Below are 13404 nucleotides of genomic sequence, written 5' to 3'. Positions count from 1 at the left end.
TGAAACATTTGAAAAATTTTATATTTGTTTATTATAACACTGCCCCCCCATAAGACTAAAACTCTGCTGAGAAAAGGACTTAGAGTTGTTTACTACTGTATCCTGACTCGACAAGTGCCTTAAATATAGTAGACAATCAATAAATCATTATTGAATGCATGGAGTTTTCCTCACATTTATCAGGTGCCTAAACTACCAGATCTGAGGAAAGTAATGAAATTTTCTTCTTGTCCTGGCATGCATTTTGATGGCTGACAACTTGATGTAAATGTAAGCATTTATCCTGAGCTGCCTGTCCTGAGCCACAGTGGAAGCGTGTCCCTGTACAGAACAAAAACAGAATCTGAGTGTGTTATGTGGTTGTGTCTTCATTGAAAAACTGAAACTTGGGATTTTTAAAACAAAAGGGTTTGGTGGGCAAATCAGCTGCTAACACTAGATGTTACGTGAAGCTTACAAAGTTCTTCTAAGCATCTCAGATGTATGATAAAACACATTAGTGCTCTCCAAAACAGGATAGGAGTGATTATACAGCAGGAAGGCCATTTGCCATGCACACTGCTGACCGGGGTTCGATCCCTGGCACCAGCTCATCAGGAGTGATCCCTAAGTGCAGAGCCTGGAGTAAGCACTAAATGCAATGGGTGTGGCCCCCAAACAAATAAGCAAACAAACAAACAAAAATAACAAAATAGGAAGACATTTTTAAGTGTTGGTTTTGGGAAGATGGGATGAAAAAAATTACTAAGGACTCTGTATGCAAGGTAGCTGACATACAGGTGATGGATAAATAGTGATTATTGTCAACATTTTCATTAATCTCTATCACTATCACTGTCATCCCGTTGATCATCGATTTGCTCGAGCAGTCCCAGTAACGTCTCCATTCGTCCTAGCCCTGAGACTTTAGCAGCTTCTCTTTACTGTTTACTTTTATTAATACAGGAATTAATGACTTTTGGGTGGATATCTCAAGGGATATTTTCTAAAACAGCTTTGCTAGCATTGACCCCACCACCCCATCCAGAATCAACATCTAGTCCTCTTTATTCTGACGTTCTGTCCACATCTAAAAAGCTCTGTACATTTATGCTGAAGCTGAAGAAATGCTATCTCCCGATGCATCTTTCTTTCAGTGTCTGAGAACTCACTTTGGTGCATCCTGTAGAGTTGACTCCCTGAACTTAGATACTTTTGACCTCAGATGAAGAAGTTTTTGACAGGAGGAAGGTGGTATCATCTAAATTAATAAATATGCAGATGGCTACATGCTAACAGATTTTGAAGTGACCATATCTTCTCTGTAAATTTCAAATGTAGGGGTGACTTATGTAAACCTAACCCTTTTCAGCAAAAGAGGCATTTGCATATATTTAGAAATGATAAATTCTGACAGAGCCATAATATTTATAGCAATCCACTGTTTTTTAAAGCCATTGCCAATTTTCAGAGCTTAACATTTGGTGCTCTGGTATGCTTAAGAGTTTAAATAATAATAAATTTGTTGATGTATTCCACCTGGAACAGAAACTGACTCCCCCTTTGGCTCCTTTTGAAGGGGATACTATAAATAGTGTCACAGACGCTAGGATCAGGAATAGGGAATTGAAATTCGAGAGAGAAGTACAGAAACATTTCCATTATCACTGATGCCTGAAGTGTATTTTTAAAACAGTTCTGTTTCTGAAGTAATGCACCTTCTCTCCTTTCTCCCACCCCATTTCAGTTATATTAGAGTTCCCCACACCTGTTGCCAGCTTTAGGATTTAGTTTCATTAATGGGGAAGAGACAGGGAAAGTAGTAGCTGACTAGGTAGGAGAAAGTTGCCCCTAGGGCAGACAAAACAATTCTCCGGTGCTCATCTTACATTACACAGGAGTCAGCTGATAACTGACTGTCTGTGTCTGGAGTATAAATCCATTATGCGTCCAGCAGGTATTATGAAGAGCTCTCAGTTCATGAAAAAGAAGAGAAAAGCTAATTGAAGTTACAACAGTAAGCATAAAAATATTCCGGGAGGTCCTTTTTTTACCCATCCATGCTTAGAGATACTCAGTACAAGATCAAGGATCAGTACTTCAACTGTTGACTCCAAATGATACCATTTGTTTTCCTAAAAAAGCAAAATGAGCAAAAATGTGGAAGCCAGAGGCTTGACATAGAACCTAATGATAAAAGCCAAGTGCAGTCACATCATGTAGCATAAGTGATCTTATAGGTTCTCATATATCACGGGGCCTTATTTTTAGCTCATTGTTCAAAAAGACTCAGAAGGAAGAAATCTTTGTAAAGAGAAAAATAATTATAGCTAACATTCATGGAGAACTTATGGGCTGGTACAAAATAACAGAGAGAGGGGTATTGCTTTTTGTAATACCTTTCTAATTAAGTACTGGATTTTCTTCTTGCAGGTAACTTGGAGCATACTTTCCAAGACTTCCCCTTAGCAATCCCCTTGCCTGTATAGCTAATTGGATGGCAGATGTTTGGACCAAGCCCCAGAGTCTGTAGCGTACCACATTTTAATGATTTGTGGTGAGCAAAGTAAATGCTTCAGAAGCAGGGTTTATGAAGCAGGGACCCAGTTAAGTGTGATGGATTTGAGGTGAGGCAAAAAGGAGGCAAATGTGCTAGGGCATATACCACACTCTGTGATTCTTTGTTCATTCTAAAACGTTGCTTAAAAAATGACTTTGTTTTAAAGAACTATGCTCTCAAGAAAAGTCCTTGAGGCACGGGGGAATTTTTCTTGTCTTTCCTAGCCACTTTCTAAGAGGATGGGGAGGTACTGAGCTGTTTGACAGTAACTTAGTGTCTTTGTGCTTCTGGGACACCCACACTGTGGATCCTACACATACGGGATAAATAAACTGTTTTCATTGCTTAAAGCCCATGGACAACAACAAGACAAGAAAATTGCCAATTGCTCTTTTCAAAGCAATTAAGGAAGAGAATACAGTTAGGAAAAGTTAAAAAGAAAAAGAAGAAGAAGATGATGATGATTGCAAACAGGTTTACTTTATTTATTTGTATTTTCATTTTTGTTTTTTTCTTTCTCTCTTAGACTGATCAATAGCAGTATAGCAATAGTGATATGGCAAGACTTGTGGTGAACCTGTGTTTTGATGCATCCTCTTTTGTTCTTCTTTCATAGGGCAACCCCTACATGTGCAATAATGAGTGTGATGCGAGTACCCCCGAGTTGGCACATCCCCCTGAGCTGATGTTTGATTTTGAAGGAAGACATCCCTCCACATTTTGGCAGTCTGCTACTTGGAAGGAGTATCCCAAGCCTCTCCAGGTTAACATCACTCTATCTTGGAGCAAAACCATTGAGCTCACAGACAACATAGTTATTACCTTTGAATCGGGGCGTCCAGACCAAATGATCCTGGAGAAATCTCTCGATTATGGACGAACGTGGCAGCCCTATCAGTATTATGCCACAGATTGTTTAGACGCTTTTCACATGGATCCCAAATCTGTGAAGGATTTGTCACAGCACACGGTCTTAGAAATCATTTGCACCGAAGAGTACTCCACAGGGTACATGACAAATAGCAAAATAATCCACTTTGAAATCAAAGACAGGTTCGCGTTTTTTGCTGGACCCTGGCTGCGCAATATGGCTTCCCTCTACGGACAGTTGGATACTACCAAGAAACTCAGAGATTTCTTTACAGTCACAGATCTGAGGATAAGGCTTTTGAGACCAGCCGTCGGGGAAATATTTGTAGATGAGCTACACTTGGCACGCTACTTCTATGCAATCTCAGACATAAAGGTGCATGGAAGGTAAGAGAATATCTATCTGACTTAAACGAGGAGGGGTGTTTTTAGAGAAAATGCCAGGGTCAGTCCCACTTTGATAGAGTGACATCACTTTCTCCTGCCTTCTTTCCTGAGAAATCCCTTGCCCAGGGGTCGGTGCTGAGACACTAGAAAACCTTCTGACTCCATGACAACCTGTGATTCTAAACTGTCACTGAACAGGAACTGGTAGGATACCTTAGAATTTTAATAAAAGCCACCACACTACCACAATCTCCTTTAATTCTTTAAGGCAATGAAGCGATTGGAAATAAAGCCAGTGGCACTGCAAAAGAAACTGAAGAGTCAGGGAGATAATTCAGTGGTCAGAGGCTGTGCATGTGTTACAGGGTACAGGGCTGAGTGTAGACCTCGGCACCAGGCTGCCCTCCACCTGAGCACCACTGATGTAGACCAGGTGGTGCCCTGACACCATGACATGTGACCCTTGACTCTTTAGGGGTCAGGCATCACACTGGACTGAGTGGCCAAGTATCTCCAGGAGTGGCCACTGGACCCCATGAGCACTGTTTAGAAGAACCGTTCCCTGCCTGAAATAAAGTCCAAGAACGAAAAGATTAACTGAAAAAAAATCTCTATTTTTCCTATTTTTTAATGCTCAAGTTTCAATATGGTTAATATAACTCCCTGATTATATTTTGCTATGTTGCATAAAAAAGCTCCAGAAAGGAAAGTTTTGCTTCTTCAAACTTACTAACTACTAATTAAGAAGCATTTAGGAAGCACAATTCTTTTGTTAAAGATGGGCAGGCTCTACTAATGAGTTACTAAGTTACATCTCGCTGCCACCCCCTACCCCTATTTAAACTCTCTCTTTTTAAAAGCTTTTTTATTGAGTCACTGTGGGATAGACCCTTAAAAAGAAGTTCATGATTTGGTTTCAGTCATACAGTGTTCCAACAACATCCCTCCACCAGTGTACATTTCCCAGCACCAGTGTCCCCAGGTTCCCTCCCTTCACTCCACACCCCCTGCCTGCCTCTATGGCAGGCACTTCTCTCTCTCTCCCTCTCTCTTTCTCTCTCAATGCTCCTCTTGGGCATTGTGGTTTGCAAAATTGATACCAAAAGGTTATCAAGAAAATCCCTTTACCTACTTTTAACCCTTAGATCTTGTCAAACGTGATCATTCCCAGCTATTATGTGTGGCACTGATGGCAGGTAAGATAGAAAAGAAACCAGTATGACTTTAAATTCTCTTAACAAGGTTTTGGTAATGTATGATGAAGATATGCTTAAAACAAAATAGCATTTCTGTGGGACATAGTGGATGCTACAATAGTAAGCTTGCGATTTCCAGGGTAAAAAGGCCAGTTCTGTGTGGGCAGAGCAGGATGAGAGGTCAATGCGGAGCTGATGCCTTAAACATGAGTTTGCTTTAGTAATAAAATGGAACCATTATAGCCATGAATATTTTAGCAAAAGAAGATTAGTTCCAGTATCTTATTCTTGAGGATATGTATAAATATAATTGATATTGATATTTTAATAATATCATACTATGAAAAGTAAACAATATTTTCTTTAAGTACAAGGAAAATATTAACATTATTAATGACATTGATAAATATTAATTAATTTTATGTTCATTAATATAAAATTAATAAGCTCAGGCTTAAATTTGAATCCCAATGTGATATATACTAAGAGGTAAAGTCATAAGTTTCCTTGAGTTTGAGAATCCTTTATGAAAACCAAAATCCTTCTAACCCAATTTCCCAAATCTTCATCTGCATGCAAAAAAGACAGTCTTATGAAACTTCAATAAGTGAAATAATTGTTAGGAATTCTTGTTGTTATTGAAAAAATATTTTTGTTTCCTCTGATTATTTAAAAGGAAGTATAAACATGCTTTAAAACTGTAGATATTTTGTGCATCTTCATGGAACTCAGAAACATTACCTCCTGAAGGTGATGTGTCAAAACTGTAGGCACCCGGGGTCGTAAAGAGAGCATATGTAGGGTTTAAACTGCTTTCTTTGCACACTGACCCAGATTTGATCCCCAGCACCTCGTACAATCCCCTAAGTACTGCCAGGAATGATCAATGAACAGGGCCAGAAGTAAATCTTGAGCACCACTATGTGCATTCCAAAAATCAAAACAGAACAAATAGAAAGATGTAGAATTCCACTAGTTTTGCCCCTTTTCTTCTACCCTCATTCCCAGCTGTAGCCTTCCACTACATTTCACAGATTCCGGTCTCTGGGATTACCAGGGTCTGCCTTCCTTCTCTGCGTGTCACCTGCACTGTCTTTTCTGCTCCATCAGTCAGGCATAAATTGGTGAGAAGGCATCCGGGCAGGGGAGAAAGGTCAGTAGAGGTGACCCCCCCACCCGCTCTCTCTACTGCCCCACACAGTCACCTCCTCCAACTCTGCCCAGGATTGCTCAGGGCAAAAGAGGCATGGGCTAGTACTATGCTAAGTACCAGAAATCCAGGACAGTTCTAGTTGGAGGAGAAAGACTAAAGATGATATAGAAATATCTCCAGTTTTTTAATTGTATCGGGACAATGGAACCATGAATGGGGATGGCTGATTTGTGACCCAAGAGGTTTTCAGCATAGAAGCTGATCAAATTTCTTTACTTTTGAAAGTTTCAATAGTATAAGTTGTATTTCATTTCTTATTTATTTTGATTTTTGGATTTTTGGTCCACACCTCCAGTGGTCCTCAGGCCTTTCTCCTGATTGTGCTCAGGGATCACTCCTGGTGGCACTGGGGGACCATTTGGAGTGACAGGGATAGAACCAGGTTTACATTAGTGCTAGGTAAACACGTGCTGTACTGTTTCTCCAGACCCTTTTCTTATTTTTGGTGTTGTCTGGGGGGCACACGGGGCAGTGCTTAGGGGTAACTCCTGGCTCTGCACTCAGGATTCACTTCTGGCAGGCTCTGGGAATCATATGGGACACTGGGATTGAATGCCACCCTGCTGCATTCAAGACAAGCACCTTGTCTGCTATACTGTTGCTCCAGTCCCACGGCCACTTATCTTTTGCTAATTCAGAGCATCATTTATAGGAGGATGGTGCATGAACTGATGGTCTCTAAAAGAAACCTTTATGTTGGTTCCCCACAGGAGAAGCCCAAGCCCCCTTATCGACATCTTTCCTTCTCTCTTTAGCTCTCCCCTCAAATTTCCCTAAGTTTCAAAAATAGTTTAAAAATTGAAAAAAAAGAAACTTCCAAGAGTTCCTTTCCATGAATATAATTTTTAAAATATTTGCAGAATATAACTTGAAGTCTTTCTATCCTCTGGTCCCCACCATCACGTCAAATTGCTGCAATATGTAATTTGCCTTTGTATGTCTGTATTTTGCAATTATAATGATAATTTTTCTATGTGACTCCATCCTCATCCCCACTCTAATGGAGGGACTGTCATGAATTATTTGGGAGAAGCAGATAAATATTCATGGAACAGTGGACAATGAATATAAGCTCTTTCATCTTGAAATATTGAACCATGAAACACAAACAGTTAGAGAATACTTGCTTAAATTGCCTGGGAATTCTAATTCTTTACCCTCCTATGCATGTATGTGTGTTTGTGACTTTTATGTTTCACACCGGCTAGTAAAACATTGTCCCTGAAAAGATGATGTTGTGATTGTCCTGAGACTAATGTAGCATTTATGATCATTTTGGCGTGTGACACATCTGATGCCTATTTTATGGTGACAAAAGATAAAATTCCACCATAAAAATACATTCTGCTTTTGCTCTATACTTCCATTGCTTCCATTTATTCCCCTCTTTGTGTATTTGTTAAGATAATGGAGGAGAAGAAAAAGAGAAAGCATGCCCTTGGCAATCTCAGCAACTCCCGTAGCACTTACATTGTTCAGTAAACCTAATAATCTTTGTGGACTAATTCTGACTTATGGATGTCCTGCTTCAGTAAATCAGGGTGATTTTCTCTAGTGAATAATAGACGAGTACAGTGTGCCAGTACCTTAATTAAAGACCAGCTCTCTCCGTCTTGATCTCATTTTAATTTACAGGGTAATACTACAATAATATCACTAATGGAAGGTACATTAAAGGGCATCAAGTAGCATTAACAGTATTAAATTATGGTACTTGTGTTAATTAACTGCTGAAGCAAGATGGTTCTAATGGCTAAAAAGGTCTTCTAATGCATAAATAAAATCCAGATGAGGGGTGAGAAGAGAAATGAAAAGTAGATGTTTGTCTAAATATTTTTTTATATAGACTAGAGGTTAAATTCACAGACTGTTAAGTATAGTGTCCACACTGGATTTTTGAGTTGCATGAAGTTTTTAGTTAAGTTGTATTGTTTTAAAAAGGAATTTAAAAATTTTTATGATTAAATTAAATAAAAATGTAGATACTCTATAAGATATGTAGATGTTGTCAACTATACAATCAACTTTATTATTTCTTTAAGATGAACACTTTCAAAGAAGTAATGTTACTGTAATCATTGCTAAATATAACAGGCTTATGAATATTTGGCTATATGCTCATTTATGTGTAAGATGTGATATATACAACATATATAGATATAAGGGTTCAGACATAGATAATGAAAAATTTTTCTTCAAAAGAAAAAAATTGGAGAAAGAATCATGAAAATATATCTCAGTAGTTTAGAACTAGCACTTCTCAATAAGGAACAATATGGTCCTGTTATTCCACTGTAGCACTGTAGTCCCATTGTTCATCGATTTGCTCAAGCGGGCACCAGTAACGTCTCCATTGTGAGACTTGTTGTTACTGTTTTTGACATATCAAATTCGCCGTGGGCAGCTTGCCAGGCTCTGCCATGCAGGCGGGATACTCTCGGTAGCTTGCCGGACTCTTCAAGAGGGACAGAGGAATTGAACCAGGGTCGGCGGCATGCAAGGTAAATGCCCTACCCACTGTGGTATCACTCCAGTCCTTGGTAATCACAAATGAAAGTCATGTAAATGACGGGGGAGGGAGGGTGGGCAGGGCAGAAGACTTGTATAGGAAGGAAACAAGGTTAAAAGGACACCACAACTGGAAAAACGCTCATCTAGATATGCTAACCCTCATCTCCATTTGTCACCTTGTAACACAATCTTTCTAAATATAATTGTGATTTTTCTCATTGGTGTTTGTTTATTTCATGCCCCTTACAATACCCAGTCAGGCTCATTACTAGTGGTTTACCCATTAATTACTATTAGTAGTAACTTTGCCTTCTTTGTCTCCATTGTTTCTCTCCAAGGAAGGAGTCAAGAAGCACTGTCAAAGACATGCCACATCAGTCAACTTTTCTGTTTCTTCCTTTTTATTATAACTCCTTCCCTAATTCAGAACCACAGCCTTTGTGTCTGATTTCAAAAGGTGGGAAGGTCCAGGCACAGATGAACTCTATTCAGGTATCTGGAGTGAAAAGACTCCCTAGAGTCTCTCCCTTAGAAGGACTCGGATAAATCTGTAAACTATCACTACTGGAATGTCACACAACTTAGTCTTTGCTCTAATTGGGAAAAAGACAGGTTGAAATTTAAAGCAAGACTTTCAAATGGTTCAAACACCAATGTGTGATCAATGGAAAGCAGGAACCCATAGGGAAGTTTAAAAGTATGAAAGCAGTAGGACACTCTTCAAATTTTCTCAAGTAATTTGGAAAAATCACTAAACACAGAAGTGTTCTGCCAGCTAGAAAAGGCATACTTGTTATTCTGCAAGTTCTCTGAGTCTTTTTCTTGGCCACAATTAGAATAAATCGACCAAAATATTTACTCTTCACCTCTCTGAGAGGCTTCCTACAGGGCACTTTGGAAACACTGGGCCTGGCATTTGTCCATTCTTCCCAACTAGTCCTAATTACTGAGGCTGGATTTTGTTACTGCTTTTAACATATTCTGATTTTATAACACCTTCCTTCTTTCTGTTACCACAAAAAAGATACCTATTCTTCATCAAGGGACATATAGACAATAGAAATATGGAAGTACACAGCCATCATCAATACTCTTAAGCAGCAATGTCCAGAAAGGGAACTAATTTGAAAACAAAAGCAATAGCTTGTGAAACGTGGAAAGTGTCATAGTAACAGGGAAGGGAATATTGATTTAATAAGGGAAGCTAGCAAAAGCTTTGACAAAGATGTGACATTTGTATCTTATCTTAAAATATGTGCTTTAGAATGCCAAGCAGCTAGGAAAGAATGAATTTATCTAGTTGACAAATTATGCTTAAAAATCATACAATGTGCCAAGGAACTCTAAAACGTTGAAAACTGGCTGAGTGGACAAATCCTGGGAGATGTTCCATCTTCTCCCTATGGTCCTTCAGCATCTACAAGAAGGACAGAAGAATCCTACATCTGAGCCTCTGAATCTCTCGTGTCACAGGAAATTCAAAATTATATGGGCTCATATATCAACTTAGTGCACTTGAAAACAGAATGCTTCTACACAGTTTTATTAGAGGCTATTACAGTTCCACTGTGTGCTAACAAGGACATACAAAGAGATAAGGAGAACTATAACATTGGTTAATTGTCGAGGAACTGTAGCCAAGGGCTGATGCTAAAATGCAATTCTAAAAAGCTCTGCAAAGACAATAAAAACCAATATAACACAAAGGATTACTTACAGAGATTTTCAGACCAAGTAGACAATCAAGAGTGTAATGAGGGAACAGATGAAGGAAAGACATTTTTACAAGTAAAAATGGAGAGTTCTGTTAAGGATTTCTTCTTTAGTTGTTATAGAACAAGTTTTGAATCAGAAATATAGGTTTGAAAATGATCTTCTTATATGCAACAGTTGAAGTTTAAGGAGTGGATGGAATTGGGCTGAGGAGGGTTTTCCCCCTTATAAATGACTATGTCACATATGGAACATGTACAGAGCTCTATCATTTCTGACGGTAATTCTGAGGTAATTTCTGGAGGAAATTAAGAAATAGGAGAGATCAGAAAAGAGGAGAATGAGTTAGGGTAATTCTAATAGTTCCCATTAATATTTAAGTTATAATCCTTTACACTCAGGTAGTACATTCGAGTCACATAGATCTTGTCAGGTATCTCACTATCTTCTCAAGAAATTTGTGAAGTAGGTGTTGTTTAACCTCATTTTACAGAGGAAAAAACTGAGGACTTGAGAAGTTCCATTACTTATTTTTAATACTCTCACACAGCAAAGTGTGATAATAATATCAGGTTGCTAATTATAGATGTTATGCTTCTCTAGCTCATAGTCACAACAGCCAAAATGAGCTCATCTGCAGGAAAGACCCACAATTCAGTAGCCACAATGAACCAATAAGTTTTGTGGCTCTGTTCAGTGTGGAATGTTGTAGGAGTTGCCATTCCCATGGCATTTCACTCCATATTGAACAATACAAGATTGCAGTGCATTTATCTCTGTACATTAATGTTTTAGCTCATTTTATCAACATTATAATGAATGACTGAGATAATTTGTCATATTTATTCAATCTAGATCTTTTGTGGCTAAATAAAATTATTACAGTATTTCTCATTTTATGAGAAGAGGAAAAATGGATACATAAACTGTGTTTTCTCCATCTCTATTATTGTTTCTCCCAAGTTTTTTAATACATTTTTAATATCTGCAGAGATTTTTGCTTTATGGACATCATCAAAAACTAAAATAAGTCAGAAACTTTTATAATAAATGGGAATGATCAGCTATCTTAGCTTATTTAAAGAAAGGTTATTCTTCAATTGAAGGCAGTCTGTTCTTTCTTTTAAATTTCACATACTAGTCTATAGTGTCACTTCTGAGAATAAGGTTAAAAAGTATGGTAGCTCTGAAATGAAGTTAAGATTGAAAACATCTAAAATCAATGTTCCTTGTACTAAATTTTTTCCTGTTTCAAGTCAAATGTCTATTTAGTCAATCTACTATTAAAAATCTTTTAAATTTAATTTGTTCTCCTTTAAAAGGAGACTGACATTCAATAAGCATTTAAATGAAAACCATGATCACCATAATTAAAAATAAGAATCAGCACAAAGTATTTCTTTTAACGTCAACGTATATTCTAACAGTAAAGATCTATGGTATAAACCCATTAGAAGTGACTTCTAAGCGCCATTCTGATTTGAAAGGTATGTTTTTTAATCCTTAAGAGTTTCTTGAATTATAAGGACTATATTAATAAGCAGTTCATTTTCCTATGAGGATCGCACAATTATAAGGAGAGAATATATCTAAGAATTCCTCCAATTAAATTATGAATTTCATTAGTGTGCAGAAAAACAACCCTAGTTTAAGGTTTATCTCTATCCTTAATTCTCCAGGGCTACAGACTTTTTTTAACTAGTGGATCATTAAAAAAAATGTGAAAAGTATCATTTTTAAGAAATATAAGGATATTTAGGCAACATAACACTTTTTAAAATGAAATAAAACAATGCATTCTTTCAGTAAATTTAGAATTTCTGAAATATGGGAAGCTACATTTCCTTGGCATCTGCATTCCCTGAGAGCAGGAAACGGACAGGTTCAGTACTTTAGCTTAATTTCCAGTTTTTTGGTTCAAATTTAGTAGATGGAATGTTTTTAAGGTTTTGCTAGGTTTTTCTGCCTGGGTTAAATATACTCTGATGTACGAGAAGGTCAGGGATATTCCTTAATGCATTTAGTGTTAAAAGTTGTTGTGTTCCAATATAAGTGGTTTCCATGAAGCCCTTTTTTAATTCATTTACCAGACACTAGAGTGAATGAATTTATGTTTTGAGTTTATCATACTATGATTATATGGATAGACATGTTGAGTTCATTAAAATATGCATCTATATTTTCATCCAATAATATATATTTCTAATTAAATGTAAATTGAATGTTAGCTAAATTAAATATTACTAGAACTGACTGCAATGATATAAACTCATGGTTGTAATTTCAAATTCCTTTTTATAGATAGGAAAACTATTATGGAGATTTCTGAGATTACACTCGAAATTGTTAAATAAAACTAGATTTTTCTGTGTGGTATTTAAATATCATAAATTCTGTTATTCCACATAGTCTAATCCACACTTTTATAAAATTTCAACAACTACTATATCAAGTTTTTCTTGCATTGTGACATGTATCTAAGCCAATTCATAGTGACTTAGGAATGTGAAAAAGGACAGAGAACAAAACTATGAAATCTCAAAACCATTAGTTGTTTTATTTTAGAAAGAAGCATTTACTTGGAGTCAAAAGTAATTTCTGGCTCTAGCTTTATTCCTAACTCTGGAATCTGGAATCTGAGCAAGTCACAACTCCTTTGTCTCCTCATTTTCAAAGTGAGTATATTATATCAGAATTATGTTCCCTGGAATTACTCTTCAAATAAAGTCCATCATAGTCAACTATGTTTTAGCTTCTTGGAGTGTCACATGCATACTTGCATATTAAAGGCCCTAGGTGATCTGCAATAGGGAAGACATGTTTCACTGGTATAGTCTTCTAGTCCTACTTAGCCCCTCCCTCACCAAAAATTAACATCCCAAAGAACTAATGTCATATAACAAAGTGACCTTGAGCTTCAGCATCACTGCTTCTTATGATAAATGGAAAAAAATGAAAACACCCTTCCTTTCTGT

General features: G+C 37.3%; 1 protein-coding gene across 11 annotated transcripts in view; it reads left to right on the top strand.

Annotated features, from left to right (window-relative positions):
- Nucleotides 1-13404, top strand: part of NTNG1 (netrin G1) — a 374749-nt gene that overhangs the window by 194270 nt on the left and 167075 nt on the right. For all 11 annotated transcript variants that reach the window (XM_055146507.1, XM_055146506.1, XM_055146514.1 and 8 more), the window contains exon 3: nucleotides 3156-3796. In XM_055146507.1, coding sequence (XP_055002482.1) covers nucleotides 3156-3796 — 641 coding nt within the window. The remainder of the gene's footprint in view (nucleotides 1-3155; nucleotides 3797-13404) is intronic.

Source organism: Sorex araneus, chromosome 8 (genome assembly GCF_027595985.1).
Source record: "Sorex araneus isolate mSorAra2 chromosome 8, mSorAra2.pri, whole genome shotgun sequence".
In the NCBI taxonomy this organism is placed as follows: domain Eukaryota; kingdom Metazoa; phylum Chordata; class Mammalia; order Eulipotyphla; family Soricidae; genus Sorex; species Sorex araneus.
The sequence above is the reverse complement of the archived record's forward strand: the minus strand, read 5'-3'. Positions and strand labels throughout refer to the sequence as shown.